Here is a 26,346-nt window from a genome sequence, read left to right on the forward strand (position 1 = left end):
ACACTACTATATATAAAATAGATAACTAGTAAGGACCTGGGGCTTCTCAGGTGGGACTAGTGGTAAAGAACCCACCTGCCAATGCAGGAGACATAAGAGACACAGGTTTGATTCCTGGATCAGGAAGATTCCCTGGAGAAGGACATGGCAACCCAACCAGTATCCTTGCCTGGAGAATCCCATGGACAGAGGAGCCTGGTGGGCTACAGTCCACAGGACCTCAAAGAATTGGACACAACTGAAGTGATTTAGCACAATAAGGACATATAGCAGGGAACTCTACTCGATTCTGTGCAATGACCTATATGGGAAAAGAATCTAAAAAAGTGTCGATATATGTATATATATATGTGTGTGTGTGTGTGTATATATGTATATATATAACTGACTCACTTTGCATACAGCATAAAGTAACACAATCTTGTAAGTCAACTATACTCCAATAAAATTAAAAAAAAAACCCATCATATTAAAATCAGCAAGTCTACAGCATGTTACAATTATAGAAACTGTACTAGCCATCATTTAAGGATTATTGAATTTCATTGTCTTGATCACAAAACATAAATTTGATGAGAGCTTATCTTCCTTGTCTGTTGAGAGATGAGCATGTGAGATGTGTGTGGTTCGTATGGGCAAGGATGGGAGGAAGGAAAATTCTAGTACACTGCAAGTGGAGTGTAAATTGGTACATTTTGGAAGTTATTTGGTTATAGCTAGGAATGTAAAAATATGCATTTTTCACGAACCAGTAAACTTGGGAACTGGGAAGTTTGACACAGGCATAGATGCATGCTCATTGCAGCATTATTTATAGTAACAAATGTTGAAAACAGTCTGTGAGTCTAAGAATGAGGGGAATGAATAAATAAAATATAGCATGCTGTTCAGCAGATTTTTTTAAATGCTCAGGTTTATTTGTATGAAACATGGCTAATTCACAAATATAATGTTGAATAGAAAATGAGTAAGTTACAAATTGATATATAGAGTAACTAGAATATGATACCAGTATTCTAAATTTTGTATAACTCTTACAAAACTATGATATTTATGGATATGTATACATATGCATGTACATGTGTATAAAAACAAAAATGGATTGGAAGGCAATTCATAAATTCCCTACTTTTCCTTCTGAGGATGGGAGAAATAGTGTTGGGCATGAAGGAAAGGGAAGACTTCAACTTTATATGGAATGTTTTACTTTTTATTTGATTGTGTTCTTAAAATAGTTTTGAAGGTATTTTGGAAAATGTTAAAAATTACCATTTTTTCATTATCGATAATGTTGATGCTGCCAACTATTTGTCTGTATTTTTATTTTGTCAAAACCAAAAATCTTCTCAAGTCCACTACTATCTATGACACAAGATGCTTGATTCATTCCTTCATTTTTCAACACATATGTGTTACTTGACTGCTATGTATAAGACACTATGTTTGGTACAGTAGGAAATAACAAAGGTATATAAGACATCAGTTCAGTTCAGTCATTCAGTCATGTCTGACTCTTTGTGATCCCATGGACTTCAGCACGCCAGGCCTCCCTGTCCATCACCAACTCCCAGAGTCTAAACACATGTCCATTGAGTCGGTAATGCCATCCAAGCATCTCATCCTCTGTTGTCCCCTTCTCCTCCTGCCTTCAGTCTTTCCCAGCATCAGGGTCTTAGTCCTTTTCAAAGGATCTTGTGGTTTTAGAACTTAAAAGTCCTTCTTGTAAACAGTACATATGGGCTTAGCATGCCTCAATGTAGAGATATCTTTAATAGGCACATGATATGAAATTATTCCAGTTGTTATGCACTTACATGTGGGTGAGCTTCACTCTATGAAAACATAACAAGAGAATCACCACTTATGAAAGATTAAATGAGAGTGTGATTGACACTTCAAAAGCAATTATTCCTTAAAAAAAAAAAAGTGATTCATTGTAGGTCCCTTTCTCAAAGATACAAAATATGATGATATTTTTTTTTTAATCTCTTTGCACTGACTTTTTTGGGTAGCACATTCATTATGTAATGAATACCAGTATAGGACAGAGACTTTTCACCTGGAGAGTGTTTCACTGCTACACAGTACATAGGTCAAGCCTGCGTGAAACATGTAGGTGGAGACCTTCATAGTAGCTCCTTGTCTGGCTCTGCGCTATTTTCTGGAAAATTGCTGATTATACTCAGAGTGTCTTCTATCCATTTCTGCATGACTATGCTGCTGCTACTGCTGCTAAGTCGCTTCAGTCGTGTCCAACTCTGTGAGACCCCATAGACGGCAGCCCACCAGGCTCCCCTGTCCCTGGAATTCTCCAGGCAAGAACACTGGAGTCGGTTGTTGTTTCCTTCTCCAATGCAGGAAAGTGAAAAGTGAAAGTGAAGTCGCTCAGTTGTGTCCAACCCTCAGCGACCCCATGGACTGCAGCCTTCCAGGCTCCTCTGTCCATGGGATTTTCCAGGCAAGAGTACTGGAGTGGGGTGCCATTGCCTTCTCTGCTGCATGACTATACATCATCATTTTTTATGCTTTCCCAGTATCTCTCTATAATATCGATATTCCAAGTGGATAAATTGGATCATACTTGGGCTGGAAATCCAGTGGAAAACCATCATCTAGGGTGTCTCTCCACTGCAGATGCCACAGGAACTTTAATATAATAGGTGTCAAGAAACACAGAAAGCTGCAAATAGGGAAAGAGTTTATTTGGGAAGAATTGCATTTGGGAGACATGGATTAGGGTAAAACTAAGTGCTCTGGGGAAGAGAAAGAATCAGGGGCTTAAAAAGGCAAAAGCTGTGAGACTTCCCTGGTGGCCCAGTGGTTAGGATTCCACACTTAAGCTGCAGGGGGCACAGTTTCAATCCCTGGCTGGGGAATTAAGATCCTGCATGCCACGTGGCATACCCAGAAAATTTTCAAAAAATTTGTTTTAAAGGCAAAAGCCACAAGGCTATACTCTGATACAAGAAAGGAAATATTTGTCTGTAATGCATGGCAGTCACAAATTGTTTTAAGATAAGGGTCTGATAAGTAGATAGACTATCACGAGTTATTTTAGGTTAAGAACTCAATAGGTATATCAGCTGTCACAAGTTATTTTAGGATAAGGGTCTGATAAGTATCTTAAGTTTCTGGCAGATGTTCTGGATGCCTTCATTAGGACAATAAGTGACCAAAAGGTCAGATTCCATCCAGGACAAGATGTGCGTAAGTCACACTTCTGCTGTGGCCTCTCAGCTCCATTTAGAGAGCTCTCTTGGCAAAACCAACTCCATTTTTATTTTCCTTCCACACAACGATAGTGGATGGAACATACAAATTATTGTTGCAGATGCCAACAGTGGGGGAAGCAAGGTGAGGAATGGTAAACTGAAAGCTGTCTATCAGAAGTCAAAGAATGACACCTCTGCCCTGAGTAGAAAGGGGATGGTGGATGAGTTTTGGAAGAAGGGGCAGAATCCAAATACGGACTGAGTTTTTCATAGAGCTAATTAGAAAGGTCAAAGTCATCAGTGAAAACAAAGAGAATTGATATGCACTCTGGCTGAGAGAAGAGGAATTTGGAGGGTACTGATAAGGCAGACTGTCCTGCAAGGTCTGTTCCTTCAGTAGAAGCTCAATGTGTCCATTGAGTGAGGTCTTGAATATTGAATCCATCATACATGTGTGAATCTTCTGGGGCATCAAAAGGAGTTTGAATCCACAGCATATACAGCTTACTACCTCTGAAGGTAAAGGTTGAAACATGACACTCACAAGAGCCCTGCCCTTGAAGGATGATCCTGGATTGGCTCCCTCAGCTAATACAATGGCTTTCCACATGCTTTTGCACCTTGTGTGTGCTCCCTTTTCCCTGAGCAACCAGGTTCGATGTGATGGAAAAACCCCTAAGCAATTACAGAGAGACAAAAAATGGCAGACTGCCTCTGTGTGTGTGTGTGAGAGAGAGAGAGAGGGAGAGAGGGAGAGGGAGAGAGAGAAGAGGACAGAAGTATAAATGGGGAGTGGGGGGAGGGGAGCAGAAACAGAAACAATAACATCCTTAATTCTTTTTATGAATGTGTGACTTTTGTTCTTTAGTTTTTGTTCCTTCTCTCTCACTTTTCTTGCAATTGTACGGGAAAGATACAGCTTCAGTATTTGGTGAACAAAATGTGTCCAAAGATCTCTCCCCAGGGAGCTTGCTTATACTATTTTCCCTATTATCAGAAGGCAAAGGAGAACCTTAGTGTTCCTCCAGGGTCTGGCCACTGGTGTCCTTGACTCAAGCAAGGTGCACTGTGCGGCAGGTGTCGCTGAAAAGCCAGGGAAAAAGCTGCCAACCGCAGTGTACATTGGCATTCAGATGTGTTCCGTTCCTTGGGGATTTCTGTATTTGGCCAGACTGCAAGGTACTGAGGTAGATAAAGCAGGATAGATTTGAAAACTGCACAGTGAATCTTCCCTTGTTGTTTTATATGTCAAAAAAAGATACAATTTAAAATGTATGTGACAAAAGGGTATTTTTGAAAGTTTTAAAAAAAGGAAGACCAAGAAATACTTTCAACTAATATGTATTAAAGTTTATTTGCCTGCATAGATAAGATGGTTTTGTTGCTAGGCAACAGATACACCAAGACAATGGTGGGCCAGAAGGGTAGAGGAACTCATGAGTATTTTAGTGTAAATTCTTGCCGCAATAGGAACCAGGCTGACGATCTTCTCCTATAATGGGAAGTGGCAGAAATGATCTGATAGACTGAGCAGGGTGAGGTGTCTTGATTTATTTGCCTAATACACCAAATTTTTGTGTGATACAGTTAATATTTTTAACTCAGAATGGCATGTTTATCTGAGATTTTTTTCAACTTTCTAGCTTGTGATGACTCTGTCAGAAGCTCCAGGATTTCAGAGTATATTAGACAAATATTACAGGCAGCAGCAAAGCTTGATTATCATAGCAATGTGAATGTGGTGTATTCCGAATGAGAAACAAGGACTTTTGATTCCTCACTCACCTATCAAAGAAATTTGGTTGTCACTTAAAGGTAACAGATGTTAAAGTGTATTTCATATCATAATTTTTTTCTATAGGAATATAAACACTGTTCATTTCAAGAATTCAAAGATTTTGGATGTTTGGCATGCACAGTTATTCTAGATCCCATAGTCTTTAGAACTCTTATCATTCTTACTACTAAAAAGTTTTATGGAAGGTAAAGAAGGTAAGTATCTTCAGAAAAAAAATGTTGAAGAAAAGAAATAGGGGGCTTTCTAATTATTTTATGTTGGCAGAGTTAAAAGTCAGGAAATGGTTGAAATTAATTGGGTCAGAGGCTTCTATAGTAGTTTATTTACAAGAAAGTTGTAAGAATTGATGAAGATTATTCATTCACTCTCAATCATATACTTACAATGTAGGATTGGTTTCCTTATGGTCTTTATTTGAAGAGCTTGCAATACTGACTCAGTGGCACTTTATTACAGTCATGATTTCAGAGGTTCACAAGATTGCAAAATTTCAAATTTTAAAAAGAGTGAAGTGGTTTTATATGTGAACTTTAGTTTAATCCCAAAATAACAGCTATCCGGGATTCCTATAGAACTTGAATGTAATAATGTGTAAGTCCCACTCTCATGCCTATCCTCATTCACATAGACTGCTCTTAAACTGAGTTAGATTCCAAATGTGATAAAAATTGAATGATTATCTAACTGGCTTGAGGACCCAGTGATTTCAAAGACCCAATGTTGTTGACTACAAAGAAGGGCCAAAAACAATCCCCAAAAGAGTTCTCTGTAGCAGCTTCTTCATTATATAACTTGATTAACGAGTAGAGAATTTATAAAAAATCATTACCTCAATTCCACTTCCTCATGTATATCCAAAAGAATCGAAAGCAGGGACTTGAGCATATATGTGGAACCAGTGTTCACAGCAGGATTATTCACAATAGCCAAAAGGCGGACCCAACCCAAGGGTCCACTGACAGATGAATGGATAAAGTGTGGAACATACATATAATGAAATATTACTCAGCCTTCAAAAGGAATGGAATTCGAGTACTTTCTATTAATACAACAGGGATGAACCTTGAAAATGTTCTGCTGAATTAAATAAGCCAGACACAAAAGAACAAATAATGTATGATTCTGTTTATATGAGGAACCTAAGTAGTCGAATCCATAAAGACAGGAAATAGAACAATGATTACCAGTGGCCAGTGGAAGAGGGAAATGGGGAATCACTGTTAAACAGGGGTAGAGTTTCAGAATGGGGTGATGAAAAAGTTCTGGAGGTGAGTGGTGGTAATGGTTACACAGCAATGTGAATGTACTCAATGCCACTGAACTGTACACTTAAAACAGTTAAAATGGTCGATTTTATGTATATTTTATCACATGGAGGAAAAAAAAAGAAATGATTACTGAAAAAGAATCATCTCATCCTAACTCAGCATTTGGAATATTCCTTGCTGAAACTGTGCCCGTCTGCTTTTTCCACTCCTGACCTCAGGTTCAAAAATACAGCAGTGACATCACAATGGACCTTAATTTAAACTCTGGTAGGATACTGCAAGGTCAGTTTAATAACTCCCTCTCTTGGAAATTTTTCTTTCTGTTGCTTTCCTGAAGCATTATTTATTTATCTGTCTACTTGCTAAGGTCAGCTTCATGCTTGGAGCAGTGCGGAGATGACAAGAGAAAAGCCTAGTTTTTCCTGCCCTGGATGAAGCTTGTAGGACAGATGGCAGGGTACAGACGGCAGGTCCACAGACTGGACAGATGGCCCAAGTTTTATCCTCAAGCAGAATGCTAGTCTTGGGATTTGGGTGCGGTTATATCAGTCTATGGGTGGGTCTAAGTTTCCATTATCAAGGAAGAAATGAGAGTGGCAGAGGCCTCTCAGCAAAATGGTGAAGTAAGGAGAATGGAGAAAGGGTGCTTACTGGCCTGGTGCACTCAGAAGACCAGTGGGAAGAAACACTCGAAATGCCTTTTGACACTGTGCCTGTTCATGGTCAAGTTTTCCCCGGAGGGGTTAGCTGTGTTAGCATCTTCATGTCTCAGCCCAGTGCATACCCACAACCTTCAGGCAGCCTTCAGACAACCTCCATAACCTTCACGAAAGACGTCTCTGTTTCAGCTGAAGTCAGATCTTAAAATAGACTGGGTTTGGTGGGTGTGGAGGATGGTGATGCCACGTTTGGTCTTGAATATGATCCAAGATTTGAAAAGTGAAGAAAAGCAAGGTTGATGGGACTACTTGAGTGAATAGGGACTACTTGAGTGAATTATCTTCCAGATTTACACTAGGGATGCTAATTTTAGCCTATGCTTCCCTACTTCGGATCCAGACTACTGGTTGGAAATCTGAGTCGTTTTCTTTTATTCAGTTTTAAGCTCTTACTATTTCTTGGTGTCCTAGGAAGTCCCAATGGAACACCGTATTAAAAGCTATTGCATAGCCTGTGATTTCTGGAACACATTCATAGACACTATTCTTTTTAACTCTCAGAGGTTTACATTCACTGGATGGACACATATCCAAGAACAGAAACAGTTTTCAAGCAAGACAATTAGTATGGGGTCATTAGGGTTTGTATTTGTTGTGGAGTTTTGTAAAAAATATTATATGGTAAAATTGACCTTTTCCTCAGAAGTATACGTGTCTATGAATTTTAACTTGGATTACTAGGTTTTATCAACGTTGGCAGTGCATACAAGCTATTCACTAGTGCCATAGTTGACACACAATAAAAAAATGAGTAAATTTGTGGAAAGTTAAAATCATCCTAAATGTAATAGAAGATAATCAAGATAGAGGTTTTAGGTCCTATGGAATAGCTCTATAATATATATATTTCAGGATTGGTTTGTAATAGAAAGTCAATAAATATTTTTCAAGCAGACAATAAGATATGTAGCAGAAAAAAAAAAAGTATAAAATGGAGGCTTTGCTTTCCCTAAGTTTAATACTATCTCAGGACAGGAAAAATATGAGAAATGATATAAGTTCCCAATCAATAGAACTATGCATAAGGCCTGTAAGAATTCAGAGGAAAAGTCAAGGTGGGTGAGATTGGGGCTCTTTCTTTTAGAAGATAGGGTTTAGGACAAAGCTCCATGTGTCCATTAATAGCCCCTCCCTTCCCTTGGTGTCGATAGATTTAGAACAGACGTCAGAGAGCCACCCTGTCAGTTGGCTCTAGTCGCCAGCTGACCAGGTAGTCGGCCCAGGAGATTAAATGCCTCAGGGAAGAATAGGTCAGTTTATGTATTAGTTTAGATCAAGAGTACCAACATGTAATGGAGTCAACGACAAGCAGCACTGAAGTCTCTGGGAAGCATTTAAAAATGCAGATACCTGGGTCCTACCCAGACCTGCTGAGCAAGGAGAATTACTGAGGTAGAACCCAGAAACTGGCAATTTTAAAAGCTCCCTAAGTGATTCTACTGTGCACTCAGGATTAAGAGCCAGACTAGAAAAGCTGGCAGGGGGGATGTAGTGGGTAGAGATGGCAGAAATCCGATTTCATCAAGAAGTAAATGTTTATATAATCTTAGAAATGACTGAGGGCTTCCCTGGTGACTCAGCGGTAAAGAAATCTGCCTGCAATGCAGGAGACTCAGATTTGATCCCTGGGTCAGGAAGATCCCCTGGAGGAGGGCATGGCAACCCATTCCAGTATTCTTGCCTGGAGAATCCCATGGACTGAGGAACCTGTTGGGCTACAGTCCATAGGGTCGCAAAGCATTGGACATGACTGAAGCGAAGACTTAGCACGCTCGCAGAAACAACTGAATCACTGGCTATCCCGTTTTGTTTTTTTGCGTCCAAATATTTTAGCCTTGCCAAATGACTTGTTCCAGACCCGTGTCTGTGGTTAAGGATGGTGACATAGTCTGGAGCCTCCCTGCAGTGCGACCTGAAATAACTGATTGATATCTGTGACTCTGAATGTGTTTGCCAAACAACACGGGAGGCTTTGCTTGGTATGGATATTCAATTATTTTCTGCCATTGTTTCCTCTCCTGGTTCTTGTTAGTCACGATTCAGATCATGCCATCTCTTAAAATTGTGTCTGATGCTACTGCACTCAGGGGGCTCCACTTTTACAGCATCTTTGGGCCTGAACACAGCGCCCCCAACCCTGAGAGACTTCTCCATCTGTAACTTGACAGAGCTTCAGTGGTAGGTACAGACACTACATTGCACCAAAAGATTCCCTAGGAGGGCTTTTGGGGTCCAAACCAAGACAGACTTTGTCTGTAAAGGAAGCAACAAGGCCAGGGAACATCTTGGCCAATAGCACAAGGGCGTCACTGCCACAAACACAGAACGCAGGGAAATGAACAAGCTCAGCTGGCTGTTAAGGGTGAATCACGAAGTGTTCTTCCTGACCTCCGAGACTGAAATGAAGACATGAAAGAAACAGAATTCCAACTTCTGCATTCTCTGACTGTCAAAGAGGATAATTCCACTTGCAACTGAAAGACACTGTAAGGGAAATATGACTACGCCAGTAACATGCTTTAAAGGGCTTGCAGGCACACAGACACCGCTGATAATCAGACATTCAGCCAGCGCTCGTCTACCAGCTAAACTCTCTTCACAGTGGAACTTCTCTTTATAACTTTCTTATTATGAAAATTTTCAAACGTATAGGAAAGTAGACAGAATAGTGTAATGAACACCTATGAGCTAGTATATCAGCTTCAACAAATTTCAACTCATAGTCAGGCTTATTTTATCCTTAACTCCTGCCACTTCCCACTTCCTGTATGATTTTAAATTAAATCTCAGATATTATATCAGTTCATCTCTAACTATTTCAGTGTGTGTTTCCAAAAGATAAAAGCTTACAAATAACATAAGCATGGTATCATGATCATATTTAAAATTAACAGTAATTCCAAATATCCTGTCAGTGTTCACGTTTCTAATGGTCTAATAGATATAGTTTGTTTGCATCAGGATGCAAATAAGGTCTGCAAATTGCATGTGGTTGATATTTTTCTTGAGTTCTTTTAACCTACAGACTTCATTTTAATTGCAATTTATTTGTTTGAGAATCATGTGGCCCACACAGTCACTGCTTCTCAAACTATGATGCATACACATTGCCTGGGCAGTTGATCAAATGCTGCTTCTGAGTCTCAGGTTGGCCTGAGAGTCTGCATTTGTGACATATTCTCAGTTGCTGCTGTCCCTGCCATCCTCCAAGCCAAACTGAGGAAACTCTCCTACAGTATATGCCACAGTATCAGTTCAGTTCAGTTCAGTTTGCTCAGTCATGTCTGACTCTTTGCGACTCCATGGACTGCAGCACACCAGGCCTCCCTGTCCACCACCAACTCCCGGAGTTTACCCAACTCATGTGCATTGAGTTGGTGATGCCATCTAATCATCTCATCCTCTGTCATCCCCTTCTCTTCCCACCTTCAATATGGACTTTTGCTAATTGAATCTTTCTAGAGCAATTCAACACATATATTTTTAACTTTTTGTTTTGTATTGGGGTATAGTTGATTGACAAAGTTGTGATAGTTTCAGGTGAACAGTGAAGGGATTCAGCTGACATATCCAGGTATCCAAACTCCTTTCCCATCCAGGCTGCTGCATAACACTGAGCAGAGTTCCATGTGCACACAGTAGGTCCTTGTTGGTTATCCATTTTAAATATAGCAGTGTCAAAACATACTTTTGTGACCTCTATATTTGAGAAATTGGTATAGTTAAATCCTGAGACTCGATCAGGTTTGGTTTCTTTTTTCCATAGGTAGTGTTTTGTTCCTCTATCTGGAAGTACACAAAACATTCATTGACTCTTTCTTTAAAATGCCAGTAGCTTAACCTTCAAGGCATATATCCATTAGTTCATTAGAGAGTACAAAAATAATGGTATTCTAATTCTCTTATTTCCTCTTCATTAGCTAGAGTAATACCATAAAGAACAATCTCCCTTCATCTACTAAATATTAGCTACCTAGTGGCATTGTTCATATAAGAATCCTTGAGCAGAAAACTTGATTATTTTCCTTTACCAATCTTCAAAATAATGAGTTGGTTTACTACTATCTTCCAATAGTGACCAGTTAGTTTTTTAAATTTGTTTGGTTGTGATTCTTGTTATTGCTGTTGCTTTTGGATTCTTTATAAACTCATGGATTTAAATCCATCTGATGCATTTCAATCCATTTCCATTATTGTTATATGAAAGACACTTCAAGTTGGCCTCTGAGTCCTTCTGACACAACTCAAGTAATTTTTATTGCTTCCTTGCTCTTTTGTATAAGGAAATGTTCCAGGTTTGACTTGTATTACATTTCCTGACCCAGATCTGCAATCAATCATTTCTCCAAGATTATTATTTCTTTTGGTGGAAACTTTTAAAAATGATAACCTGGGTGCTATGGTGCTCATTTCCATTAGGTTTGTAGAGTGAAAATTCTTTAATTCGATGAATATATTCTTCAATATTTTCAGATGGAAGTATATTTCAAAATATATGTATGTGTATTCTATGTATTGTTAAAGCATACATTGCATACCATTATTGCATTGCTCAGAAGATGCTGCCTGTTTTTACTGAACTTAATTTCAGAAAGATTATATAAATAAAAAACATTTCTGATTTGTTGCATTAAACATACCTTGTAAACAAAAAGCATCTTTCTTAGAATAGTGAATGCTTTGCAGTAAAAATCAGGACAGACCTTGGACAAATTGCTTAAACTTCTTCAAAACCCGATTTCATGATCTGAAAAATAGCTTCTTCATTAGGCTGTTAATAGCTGTCATTTACCAAGTATTTACTGGAAGCCAGAAACGTTACATATATTTTCTCATTTAATTGGTGCAGCAACACTTTCAACTAAGCAGTGTTCTTCCCCTTTTGTAAATGAGTAAACTTTCTCAAGGTGATACAGCCGGTTAAGTAACAGAGTCAGTACTTTAACACAGGTCTCTCTGATGCCACGCTTTTAACCTAGAATAGAGCGTGGCAGTTAAATGAGAGAGAAGTATATGGTGCCTCTGGCCTTGTCCTGACAAATGGTTTTCAATGAAAAATAAATGTCAGGTAGCAGAAGTGGCCTTGGTAGATCTGTGCTTGACATTTGGGATGGGCGATGGGAGCACAGACAGGAAAGGGGAGGCCCCCAGCTTTCTGCTTAGCCAGGCTTCTGGCCCACTGATGCTCCTCTTGCTGATTTCCATGTTGGGTCTAACCTATGTGTCCATCATGACAGATGCTCTCATGTCAGAGCTCAAGGTCAGCTCTCAAGAGTTCAGCCTGGCACCTTCTGTCATGCTGTCCTTTGAATACACTTAGCAAGTGGCAGGAGTCCGGAGGCAAGGCTGCTCTGGCCTCTCCCCCTCACATCGTGTGTCATTAGCCACTACACAGCTCTTTCTTCAAAACAAAATTCACAGAGCTGACAGATTCATCTGCTAATGTCGGGAGGCATCAGAGCCAATTACAGGAAACCTTCAGAAGGCAAATAGGGTCACTTTTCACAAAATGGGATGAAGAGAAGGAAAATAGTCTTGTCATTAAAAAGGACAAATACATTTTCCTCTCTACAGACTCGCCACATGAAAATAGATTTATATTCGCCCATCACTGCATTATGACTGCTTTAAATAATTTCAAATCAAAGCATCCACTACCTCCCCCGCCCACCATACACACAGCCAACCTATCATTAACCATTTTGAGCTGATGAACAGTATTTCCCATTGTAAGTGATATCTTTATAATGATGGAACATGTAGGTTGAAAGTGCAAAGTTGTAATACTTTTTCAAGACCACAACTAATCACATACGTTGTTTAAAATCACCTGGAAAGGACACTCGTTTTAATTTGAATTCAGACCTGAAGGGTTCTTCTGGGTTCTGGTTTTGTTGAGATGTGCCAAATACTGTACTCAAGTTCTTGAGCAAGTGAGGAACAACTTAAGTTGTGCTTGAGAAAAACCTAGTACAAAGTTTTAGGGGCACGGCTTCAACACTACGCATACCTCACACCAGTGTGAGAGCTTAGTCCAAACGAGAAAGTTCAGAGTCCACACAAGAACACCCTCACGCCTGAGGCCAATTGCAGGTTCACAGATGGAACTGTGGTCCCCCAAACCACTGCCGGTTTCAGAAATTTACTAAGCCTCACAGAACTCCCTGAGGGCTATTACATTCATGGTTATAGTTATTGCAGGAAAAGGATACAATTTAGAATCAACCAAGGGACAGAGTCCTAAAGAAGTACCAAGTCCAGGGCTTCCGTGGTCTTCTGCCAATGGAAACAAGACATGTTACTTTTCCAGCACCACTGTGTAACAATATGGACAAAATCTCGCCAATTATGGAAACTCACTGGAACCTCTGTGTTTGGTTTTAATTGTAGCTCCAGTATGTAGGCATGACTGACTGCCCATTTGGCAGTCTCTAGCCCAGTAGATCTGAGTCTCTAGCCACTAGGCGTGACTCAAAGCCTTCTATGTCCCTAGTAGGAGACAATCGTATTGGTTCGTATTTGATCATACAACAACTGAACATCTTTAATATTTTCAGGTTCCTCTTCCAGTGATCAATAGTGACAGTGTTTAGCCATGCAAGTGGTTGCATTCTTTACAGTGTTCTAAGAATACTAAATGGATGCTCTAAATGTGTATCTAGTTTTTCAATTCTGAATGGACTTCGGGGGAGTTGTTTGGATCTCACACATTATTTTCCTTAAGAGGTAGAGCAATTTGTAACACCTAGATTTTAGTCAACAGAGTTTAATAGTCAGTGTGCAGTTTTCATGGATGTGGTTTTAGATGTCCCGAACTTTCAGAAAAGCTCTTTGTTTATCCATTTGTTGTAATAGCCTTTATGGTAAAATCTAAGTAGGCTTACTATCGATATAAGGCACACTCATACTGCCTTATATTATTATGAAGAAGAAAATGTTAGCAATTGTGTTTTTTCTCCTATGACATATCAAGAACACAGGAATGTTTTCTATTTCAAAGGATGTAGGGTATATGTAGGAGAAGGCAACGGCACCCCACTCCAGTACTCTGGCCTGGAAAATCCCATGGGCAGAGGAGCCTGGTAGGCTGCAGTCCATGGGGTCGTGAAGAGTCGGACACGACTGAGCGACTTCACTTTCACTTTTCACTTTCATGCATTGGAGAAGGAAATGGCAACCCACCCTAGTGTTCTTGCCTGGAGAATCCCAGGGACGGGGGAGCCTGGTGGGCTGCCGTCTATGGGGTCGCACAGAGTCGGACACGACTGAAGCAACTTAGCGGCAGCAGCAGGGTATATGTATGCCACATAAAATTGTGTGTCTTAGCTTCATAAAAGATGACAGCTTCAAAACAACAGAAAAAAAAAAGGTTTCTAAGATTGAAGAGCTCTGTTTCATGTCTAAAAGGGTAATATACATGGAAAGATACACGTTGAGAAGTTGAGATTTTCATATCACCGTGTGTACATGTTTCTGCATCAGAAAGGTTTGTGTTTGTAACTGGAGCTAGAATACTTTGTTTTACTCATCGATGCAAAAAGGTAACTTTGAGAAAAATAAAGTAAACTTACTGTTTAAAAACCTATCCTATATACAGTCATTTTTACACACGTGTGACTTTTAAAGTCACGCCCACCAGGACCTTATGTGATTATGTTTCATTTTTAGTTGCTTTTAGATATTTTTCCAAACCTTTGTTAGGCATTTCTGAAAAACAGCCAGATGATTGAGTAGATTTTAAGGGTGTTATTCAGATATCTTACCTTGATAACAAGGTCTTACATTGGGTAATAATTTGTCTAAATCACTCTGCTAGGCATAGTTGAGGAGATGTGAAAAAGAGAAATAAGTGCAGAGGGGGGAGCAGAGAACCCGGGGAAGCTTCACATGGGAGGCAGCGTTTAGCCTGGGACGTGCAGACCAAGTGGGAGCTTGAGTGAGAGGGATGTGGAAAGAGTTAAGTGGGAACTGAGGCCGTGTCTCTTCTCCTCTCAGCTTTCTTTGAACCCTTTTGTGTGGTTTCCTCTTCTATGTTTTGCTTGTCACGGGCAGACAATGTGGTCAACTTGGAACACCTTGGAAACACCTCCTGAGAGACCCCCACCCTGGAAAGGCGGGCTAGCGTCTCAGGAAACAAAGTCAGGTCTAGTTCAAGGGTATGTTCACATGGCCTCCATTTCCAGATCAAGTAGTGAGATCCAGAGCGCCACGACGAGGATCTGGCCCGGGGGAGAGGCATCAAGGTCAAGGACGTAGCCCTCAGCCTGCCTCTACTCTGGACAAACAAACATCATATGCTGGCTGCAGCGTGATCCATCACAATCACATGAGTAAGAGACAGAGGATGTGCGGCCAAAGCCTTAATGACACACGACGAGAGTTCAGTTTCCTGGGCCATGCAGTCTCCATCACACTTGCTGAGCACGTGTGTGGTGTGTGACTGGTCAAGGATTCAGGGATTCCAGGATCCCAGTACTCGCTAGCTCATCTTGTGCACATACCTGGCATTAGATATTAGCTTAAATATGGCACTCATACTGCTTTTAATCTACAGTGCCCTATTAAATTTTTGTGACAGTCCCCATTTTACAGTAGAGGAATTAAGGTTCAGACCCATTAACCAACTTATACTACTAATGTACATCAGAGGCCAAACCAAGGTCTGTTTGCTATTAAGCTAAAACAGTAAAGGATGGCTTTCTATGCTCTTCTTAAGCTCACTCTCTGGCTCTAATAATAAAAATGAATGAAACTATACAAAACAATTTTAAATATTCATTATTTGTCTTTTTTATAGTCCATCCCTACCCTCGGATTACAATATGAGGTGCAATTGGTTACAGTTCTTTTTGTGAACCATTTCCATTTCCTTATTATTAGCGCATTTACTTGGTTCACTTTTCTGAGGAAAGAGAATGGTTTTAAATTCTACTTCCTAATCCTAAATTTCAGCTTTTAAAGGTGAGTAATTAAAACTTCCATCATCAGTTGTTCCTTTTTTTAAAATTCACTGATGAATATTTAACCTCCTCCCTTGGAGTTCTGGTAAAGGAAGATGGCATTATGGCTTCAAGCCGGGAGCCGAGGAGGGCTTCATTCAGGCAGGGGTCTCCCCCCCTGTGCGGGGGCTTCACTCTCGCTGCGGACCCTGTGTGCAGTGAGTGCTGGGTTCTGTTCTTGCAGAAAAACACCTTGCAGGATCACACCACCCATGAAAGCCCTTAATGAAAATGCAGCCCCGAGAATAATGAAGCATCTTGTTCCCTTTGCTGAATTCACCTCGGATGCTGTCTCGCAGTCCTTTTATTCTCTGCGCAGACCACCACTGGGCGTGAGCGAGAGTCCTATGAATCAAGGCCCTTCTGTTTTCCAGTCGCTGCCGTGAATGTGGCAGTTCTTTGCACAGGGGTTTCCTCTTCCTTCATTCAGTTATTTCTTAACCACCGCCACGCTCTCCCTACTCGATGTGCGACCATTGTTACTATGCCCGAGGCTTCAACTAGCAGGACAGCATGTAACAGTAATTTTTATCATTAGACTTTGTTAAGTTATCAATTTGACTTAAAGCCGTATTTTAAATTTCACAAGGGAAACTGTCGTGCTAAATGCAGACAGGGAGGCATCAACATTTTGGTACTGAACTGATGGTGATGGGACACGTGCATCCCAAAGCAGCTTCAGGGGTGGACACAGGGCTGGGCCGCTGGGCACCGGCAACGCCAGGGGGCGCCATGCATGTCGGCTTCAAGGTGACGGGCACTTCCCTGGAGTTGGCCACGGGTCACCCTGCAGTAGAGTTTGGATAAACAAGTCATGCTGCTGCTAAGTCACTTCAGTCGTGTACGACTCTGTGCGACCCCATAGACGGCAGCCCACCAGGCTCCCCCATCCCTGGGATTCTTCAGGCAAGAACACTGGAGTGGGTTGCCATTTCCTTCTCCAATGCATGAAAGTGAAAAGTGAAAGTGAAGTCACTCAGTCGTGTCCCCGACCCTCAGTGACCGCGTGGACTGCAGCCTTCCAGGCTTCTCCCTCCATGTGATTTTCCAGGCAAGAGTACTGAAATGGGGTGCCATTGCCTTCTCCAAACAAGTCATGATAGCTCCTTTAATGAGAAATGAATGACTCCTGGGGACAGTGCCATAATTACAAACCAGTGAGGCAAAATAGTGCAGTACCAATGAGTATGAAACCTAATGCCAGGTTGTCATGAGTTCAAATTCTGGCTCATCTCTGTGAATTTTCTGGCAAATGACTTAACTCCTCCAGGTCCCAAATTTGTCATCTGTAAATAAAGTTAATAGAAATACCTACCATACAGGGTTATTATAAGGATTAAGTAAATTAATATTTGTAAAGCACATAGACACTGGCTGATACATAGTATCATATAAGTATTTGTTATAAAAATAAAAAAAAACACATTGATCATTCTGTTGATGCTTAGTGAAATAAGGTATGACTCACATGACCAAGACTGTTTAATAATTTCTCTGTCTATTCTCAATTATTGCCATAATCATTGTTGCCAGAATGCTACATTACTTAATTAGGAGGGTACCTTTAACTATGTTTTACACATTTGTGAACACTTGCATACTCCACATTTCTTTAAAAAGAGAATGAAAACAAAATTAAACTGTTAAGCCAATTATAGAGATACACATGTACAAGGATGTTCTTTAGAGAAAAATTGGAAGCAACTTAGGTGTCTTATCAGTGGGAAACTGGATAAATTGTAGCATATTCATAAAATGTGATTATGTATCTATTATTACATATGATTTATATATGTCATATATATATGATCATATATATTATAGATGATATTATTATATATGATTATATATATTTGAAGGAGAAGGCAATGGCACCCCACTCCAGTACTTTTGCCTAGAAAATCCCATGGACGGAGGAGCCTGGTAGGCTGCAGTCCATGGGAAAGATATTACATTTATTCTCTACATACAAGATAGGGATATATTTCTAGAAAAATGTTGAGTTTAAAGAACCCTAGAAGGATGACATGTACAGTACATACAATAGGCTTTCACTTGAATACATACATTTGTAGCGCTTTCCCAGAGGCTCAACAGTAAAGAATCCAACTGTCAGTGCAGGAGACGCAGGTTGGATCCCTGGTGCAGGAAGATCCCACACGCAGTGGAACAACTACGGCAGCTCAGCATGCTGCAGCTGTTGAGCCTGTTCTCTAAAGCCCGGGGGCCGCAGCTAGACAAGCCGCCGCAACGAGAAGCCCACGCACCACAAGTAGAGAGCAGCACCTACTCGCTGCAACGAGAGGCAAGTCTGGTCAGCAACAAAGACCCAGCACAGCCGAAAATAAATACATAGAATTACTGAAGAAATGCATACACGTGTAGAAAATGTATAACAGAAATTTGACCATGAAGGATACGCAACAAGATCAAGATGGAAATTTAAGGAAGGAGAGAAGGGAATGGAATCTGGCAGGCGCACAAAGGGGACTTCAGTTTCATCATTTCAGCATTTCCTTTCTCAAAGAAAAAATTCTGAAACAAACATGGCAACATTTAACACTGATTAAATCAAGTTGAAGATTACCATATCATATTATTCTCTGTGCTTTTTATTTATATTTGAACATACTGATAATAAAATAATAACAGAACCCATTTAAATGCCAAATTATAATTCTAAAGTTTCCACCCATAGATTATGTTACTCCTCCTAGTTAATTTTTTAAAATTCTTTTTTCTTCAAAATGTTAACATACTACCAATTGTGCTAGTGTTTTTATGGATGGCCCTGTTTCATGAGGTTTAGAAAGCATTTTGGCACAAAGGCTCTTAAGAATATATCTTCATTATTCTAGAAAGAATTTTAATGACCTGTCATTCATCAGTGTTAATGACAGTCATGTAGATAAATCCCTAAGCAGTACTTTTAAGGGTTGCATTTTTTGCTCAGCCAAAATAAAAAGTGCTTTCTTGACTTTCTGGATAATTTTGCTAAGCAAGCGTGTTGTACATTTTCAGGTGCTCAAATGAAACAATTGGGAGCATTTGTTTAGTGTTTTGCTTGCAAACTTCAACAGAACAGCAAGAAACGGATCATCCCTTTGAATCTTTATCACTTTGAATATGTATTGATTGGTGAAACAAACAGCACCGTGACCTAGATTTTCAATGTCACGTATTGAAATGTGGCTGGTGTGCTCTGGGTTTAGCAATTCTCTGTTCATCGTATAAATTAACTGAGACAATGACTTGTGACCTTAAAATTGCAGCTTTGTGGTTCAATATGCCATTGACCTTTTTATGTCCTGTCTATGGAGTATTAATGTGTAAAATGGTCACCAAATTAATTTATGTCAGCTGTTGTCTACATTCTAACTAGAAAACAATCTTCATTGTCTGGAGCATGAATGTTTATAGTATACATATTTTAAAAATTAAAAATTTCAATTTCAATGTTATTTAACATTGCTGAGATTATTGAATGTGAAATGTGTTCATAGATACTGTATTATTTATTGACTACTCACAAGTCCATGCATGGTTGGGTCTTAGAGTGGTGACTGAGACACTGCCACTGTCTTCAAATTATTAATAATCTAATGAGTAACAGAGTCAGAAAACAGACTTTTATAATACAGGGAGATAATACTGTATCAGTGGCATAAAGACTGTTAAAGGAACCCATAGCAAGGAAACCCAGCTGAGTCTTGGAAGATCAAAGTGAGAGATCTAGGAAGGCTTCCTGGTGGTAGAGTCTAGGCTGCTTCTTCATTTGAAGGCTGGCATAAGAATAGTCCATGTAGGGGAGTTCACACATGGAAAAGCAAGAGAAAGCATGTTGCTGTTGTTGAGTAGCTAAGTCATCTCCAACTCTTTTGCTACCTCATGGACTGTAGCCTGCCAGGCTCCTCTGTCCCATGTAAGAATACAGGAGCAGGTTGCCATTTCCTTCTGCAGGGCATATTCCCAATCCAGGGATTGAACCCTCATCTCCTGCATTGCCAGGTGGATTTTTTACCACTAAGCCACCAAAGAAGTCAAAGAGAAAGCATACTGTGGGCCAAATATTCAGATTGTTTCTTTGGTATCAAGAATCACCATTCACTCAGGGTTTTTGCATATTCCACATCTTCTAAGAATACTTCACAAGTTGGCCCCAGAAAGCTATAATTATTAATAACATGTTGCCCTACTTTAAGTAAAGTTATGTTTCAGGCTTGCAATATGTAAGAATAAGGATGATAAACTAAGCAGCTCAAAGTCTGTTTTGATGCCACCAGCTTAAGCAAGATGTGAAGATTGCAGTTGCCGGCAGTATTGAAGCCAAGGCCCATGGCACTCTTCTTTGTCCATGAGTGACCCCCAGCTTCCTCTGTCTCCCCATCACCCACACACCGCCTGAATGTAAGGTTCAGAGCTGAGCAAGCCCTCCTCATAGCATCCTGGAGCCTGACTATAGATCTGCAGCAGAGCACAGACTTTTCTCCACTTGACCACCTCTTTCTGTTTTTGTCTAGTTTACCACAATCCAGACATTTAGGATGATTTGGATTTCACGTGTTTATGCAGCCTTTCTGAACACTTATCCTTTTCATTTTACTTCACCTAATTTTTTTTCAAATGTTCATGAGGAAATTTTTTTTCAAATGTTCATGAGAAAATTAGTTCACATCATGAACTAAAAACCTGTCTTGCTCTGGGATAGGCACTAATTTGAAGGGCTGAAATCTACCATAAAGTCTAGTTAACTAAATAAAAACATCATTCTTTGACATGCTTATGTATTTGTTTACTTAAAAGTTTGATAAGGTATGGTAAAATATATATATATACTACTATAATGCTTTTTATAGCAATGGCAGCCCACTCCAGTACTCTTGCCTAGAAAATCCCATGGAGGGAGGTGCCTGGTAAGCTCCAGTCCATGCGGTCGCTAAGAGTCTGGCTCGACTGAATGACTTCACTTTCACTTTTCACTTTCATGCATTGGAGAAGGAAATGGCAACCCACTCCAGTGTTCTTGCCTGGAGAATCCCAGGGACAGAGGAGCCTGGTGGGCTGCCCTCTCTGGGGTCGCACAGAGTCGGACATGACTGAGGCGACTTAGCAGCAGCAGCAGCATAATGCTTTTTTGTTGCTCAGTCGCTAAGTCATGTCCAACTCTTTGCGACCCCATGGACTGCAGCATGGCAGGCTTCCCTGTCCTTCACCGTCTCCCAGAGTTTGCTCAAACTCACATCCATTGAGTCGGTGATGCCATCCAACCATCCTCTAAATATAGTTTCTTAGTGTGTTCAGAACGTAATCCATTTCTTTTTAACTTTGTAATGCAGGAGAAGAAAACCTCCTGGCAATTTTACGACGAAGATGGTGGAAATACATGATCCTGGGACTGATAGACTTGGAAGCAAACTATCTGGTGGTCAAGGCTTACCAGTACACCACTCTGACCAGTATCCAGGTACCACGGCTCTTTTTTGTTCTTATCTTCCATATCATCTTATAGATGTAGTTTGCTTTCAGTTTAGTCACTTGGGAATCTGAATACTAGTCTGTAGATTTTGCAATGAGAAGGAAATCAAATGTTTAAAAATTAACTTAAATTTTATATTGGCGTTCTTTTAATTTTTCTTAACTCACATGTAATTGGACATCTCTTTCTTCTTTGATTTTAGTATACCACAAGAACCATTGTCGCCCATTAAGGGAGCAGTGAGGTAGATGGGCGCTGGGAAAACAGCCACGGTGCTCCAAACCCAGCCTAGGTCCCACCCACCCCCAGAAGCCCCACAGTGACAACACACGCCTCCGTCTCTCTCTCGTCTGCTCCCAACACTTCATTTTAAAGCTCTGTCTTCATTGTCTGACTTACCTAAGAATGCTGTCTGACTATTTCCACCTATTCCACCAAGCTGCGAGCTCTTTCACAGCAAGAAGGATATCTTCTTCACCTTTGAATCTCTAGTACCTCATACGAAACCCAGCACATAATAAACACTCAAAAATATTTAAAGAACTTAATTAAATTGCATTGATTTCCAGTGTTTTGGGACACAGAAATTCCCACATGTGGAGGGGCCCTGGAATGTCTATACCGGTGTATATAGTGGGAGAAGAAAGAGGGACGCTGGCTTCATGGTGGAACTGGGCCCATTAGTGCAGAATGGAAACTTACAAATTGGCTTGGGGAGCATGAAAAGGAAACGTCTCCCTTTGGAAATCCAGCTGACCTTTGTTTTCTTTTGTTAAGCATTGAACATTCACAACCAATTACTGGTTGCTTAAGTTCTGTGGGGATTTATACAAATGTTTTTTGCAGTTTCCTTTCGTCAACAGTGACAAGGTTTTTAACAACGTTCCCCTTGTCCTCAAGTGTTTTGTTCAACCCATGTTATGCACAACCATTGATCCATCCAACACCTCTCTCAAATTAACTGTATCACACCCTGTTTAATGCTGCATTCTATAAAAAGTTTAACTCTGCAGAAAGGCAGAAAAATAATAATGCTACTGATATACATTTTTCTTCATTATAACTTACTGAGCAAGGGATGGCGAAAGTGAAAAAGCAACTTGAATCTAACAATTTTAGAACCATTTTGCTTCCTACAAAAAAAACTACTAAATAATAATAAATGGTCAAAAGAAAAGGTGTTTGCTCTTGGAACCATGTTGGTACTGTTGTTTTGTATTTCAAAAGCTTAGGGGCAGGAAACCTGAGGAATATGATTGGAGAATAATTATTCCAGTTTGATTCATTCGGTCACTTCAAAAATAAGTACTGAATACTTCTGTGTTCAAGTCAGTGTATTAGGGAGGGAACACTTGTGAGCAAAAGAACAAAATAGATACTTTCTGTATTCTCATGGAGCTTCCAGGAAATGGGAAAGGCAGCTTTTGGTCAAATAACCAAGTGAATGGGTATATCATCGCAGCAGTTAAGAATCCACCTGCCAAGCAGGAGACATGGGTTCAATCCCTGGGTTAGGAAGATCCCCTGGAAAAGGAAATGGCAACCCACTCCAGTATTCTTGCCTGGAAAATCCCATGGACATAGAAGCCTGGGGGGCTAGAGTCCATAGGGTCACAAAAGAGTTTGACACCTTAGCGACTAAACAGCAACAAAATCATTATAGTCAGGGCTAAAGGTTTTAAAAAAGAAAACAACTCAGTTCTACAAGGACATTTGTCAGAATGACCTGACCTAAACTGGAAAGTTGGGGAGGTTTTTTTCTAAGGGATTGCTGATGGAGTGAGATTTGTGAGAGTAGTGGAAGATTAGTTGGGAAAGAAAGAGATTCAAGCAAAGAAGACAGCATGCCCAAGGCTCTGTGGTGGGAAGGACCATGGTGAGGATGAGGTTGTGAGCAAGGGCTTGTGACTGAGCGAGGAGAGTGAAGAAAAGAGTAGTAAACAAAATGGGCTGGGGAGGGAGGCGGGGGCCAGCTTCCACAAGTCCTGACAGCCAGCACAAAGGTTTGAGTCTATCAGCTAAGTGCCGTGGGAAGCCACATTTGAGTTTTAAAGGCAGTCAGGCTGTGGTGCAGAGAACATATTGAAGCAATGGGTGCTCACAAGGGAATAAAGGAAGACAGAGCTAGAAAGTTCAGTTGGGGGTCATACAAGAGGAGGTCTTTAATGCCAGGATAAAGAGTCTGGCTTAATTTTGTAAGAGAGCCATGAAATTTTCTGAGGAAAGAGATGATAGAATGTGACCCCACCACCATTTTTATAGGCACTTCTGCTTCTACAAGACAGTCCTCATTATTAGCTGGCAGAACACCAGATACTTTTGTTTTCTGACTCTCTTAGAAACAGCGATGAAGAGCCTCTCCATGTTTTATCCCCCTGCCCTTTCAGTTCATCCACCAAATTTAGGATTAAATGTCACAAGCAATTGATACATGAAACATGAGAGGAAAATACATACTTCTGAACTGATTATAAACTCACAGGGAACTGCAAAACTGCATAGGATTCTTTGAACTGTTTGTTCACGCAGCTTTTCCTCAATGGTGACATTCTGTATGACTTTCATATAATGTCACAACCAGGATATTGACATTGGTACAATACTGTTAACTAGACTACAGACCTGATTCAGTTTTCATCTCTTTTCCTTCACTCGTGCTTGTGTGCGTGTGTGTGTGTGTGTGAGTCACTCAGGAGTGTCCAACTCTTTGTGACTCCATGGACTGCAGCCCACCAGGCTCCTCTGTAGCTGTTCCCAGTTTGATCCACGTGTAGGTTTATGTAGCCACTACCACACTCAGGATTCAGGACTGTTCCATTACCACAAAGGAAATCCCTCACACAACCCCTGTGACGTGACACCCATTCCACCAGCCTCATCCCTATCCCTAGCGACCACTACTCTATTCTCCACCTGTATGAGTTTGTGAACTGGAGAATATGCATAGAATGAAATTATATGGTATTTAACCTTTTTGTTGTTGTTGTTGAATTGCTAAGTCATGCCCAACTCTTTGTGACCCTAATGGACCATAGCACACCAGTCTCCCCTGTCCTGTACTATTTCCCGGAGTTTGCTCAGATTCATGTCCAATAAGTCAGTGATGCTATCTAACAGCCTCTATTGCCCCCTTCTCCTGCCCTCAATCTTTTCCAGCATCAGAGTCTTTTTCAGTGAGTCTGCTCTTTGTATCAGGTGGTCAAACTATTGGAGCTTCAGCTTCCGCATCTGTCTTTGCTTTCCAGTCAATGTTCAGGGTTGATTTCCTTTAGGATTGACTGGTTTGCTCTCCTTGCTGTCCGAGGGCCTCTCAAGAGTCTTCTCCAGCACTACAGTTTGAAAGCATCAATTCTTTGGCACTCTGCCTTCTTTATGGCCTAACAATCTATAATGCCCTTAAGTCCATCAGAATTATTGCATATATCCATAGTTTGAGTAGTATTCCATGGTATAAATATACCAGAGTTTGTTTAACCATCACCTGCTGAAGGACTTATAAGTTGTTTCCAACTTTGGGATTTTACATTTAAAGCTAGCAAGACATTCATATGCAGGTTTTATATTAATATAAGATCTCATTTCTCTGGGATAAATGCTCAAAAGTGCAACTTCTGGATCATGTGGGAAATGACTATTTGGTTTTAGAAACAGTTAAATAACTGTGCAGAATGGCTGCACCCTTTCACGCTTACACCAGCAGTGTATCAGAGGTCCAATTCTCCCTGCCCTCACTAGCATTTAATATTATCATTATTTTCTATTTCAGTCATTCTAAGAGATATGCAGTGATACTTCATTGTGCTTTTAATTTGCAGTTCCCTAATGGCTAATAATGTCAAACATCTTTTGGGAAGAAAAATTTTAACTTTGCCTTTATAGTAAGAAGATAAAGAAAGCTAACAATGGCAAGAGATAACATTTATTCAGGAAAAAAGACGATGAAAGATGGACAGTGAAGTGAAGAAATCGAGCTGTTTTCTTTATTAGAAAGTCAAACGAGAAATGGTAACACCATCATATTGGATTTATAAGGGTTTTAGACTAAAGACTTTAGTCTAAAGATTTGTGGATTTGTATCTCTTGACTTGTAGAGAAGGAATAGATTGTGTCTGTGACTTTGAGACAGATTAGCAATGACATTTGGATAAATTCTAAAAGCTGTGCTATTTTTATAACTGTGCTATATGAACCATTTCAGTAGAAATACCAGCTTTACAACTTCTCACCCAAAGATGATTCATCTTTCTTCAGCCGTGTAGTACTAAAATGCAAACAGATGAAACTAGTGTATCTGTGAAAAAAGAAGGTCTCTTCAAACACAATAGTTTGGTAATTAAAATTAACTCACATGGGAAACAACCTCCATTTCTCTTGCTAACCGTGCTGAGAAGGCTGCATCTCCAACACAACCTTTCCTTCATGCAGTGCATGTGTCCAAGCTCTTCCCATTTTTAAGCAGTTTTCCAAGAGCAAAGAACAAGAAAGAAATCCTTCTAGTCCTGATTATTTTCCTTCTGCCCCAATCCTCTCCTTGGGTATGTTGCTGCTGCTAAGTCACTTTAGTTGTGTCTGACTCTGTGCGACCCCATAGACGGCAGCCCATCAGGCTCCCCCGTCCCTGGGATTCTCCAGGCAAGAACACTGGAGTGGGTTGCCATTTCCTTCTTCAAGGCATGAAAGTGAAAAGTGAAAGTGAAGTCGCTCAGTCGTGCCTGACTCTTAGCGACCCCATGGATGACAGCCCACCAGGGGTTAATACAGAATGAAAGCCAGCTTCTCCAGTGTGCAGTGTGATACACTGGTCAGCGTGCACTGACCCTAGGACTCACTGTGCAAGGCATATACATGCAATCTACATGTGTTGCATACACAAC

The 26,346-nt window shown here is 40.4% G+C and overlaps 1 protein-coding gene across 1 annotated transcript in view; it reads left to right on the forward strand.

Moving 5' to 3' along the window:
* Nucleotides 1–26,346, forward strand: part of SLC35F1 (solute carrier family 35 member F1) — a 419,337-nt gene that overhangs the window by 311,997 nt on the left and 80,994 nt on the right. The window contains exon 3 of the mRNA XM_006071447.4: nt 21,333–21,460. Within this exon, the coding sequence (XP_006071509.1) occupies nt 21,333–21,460 (128 nt within the window). The remainder of the gene's footprint in view (nt 1–21,332; nt 21,461–26,346) is intronic.

This window comes from Bubalus bubalis, chromosome 10 (genome assembly GCF_019923935.1).
Source record: "Bubalus bubalis isolate 160015118507 breed Murrah chromosome 10, NDDB_SH_1, whole genome shotgun sequence".
In the NCBI taxonomy this organism is placed as follows: domain Eukaryota; kingdom Metazoa; phylum Chordata; class Mammalia; order Artiodactyla; family Bovidae; genus Bubalus; species Bubalus bubalis.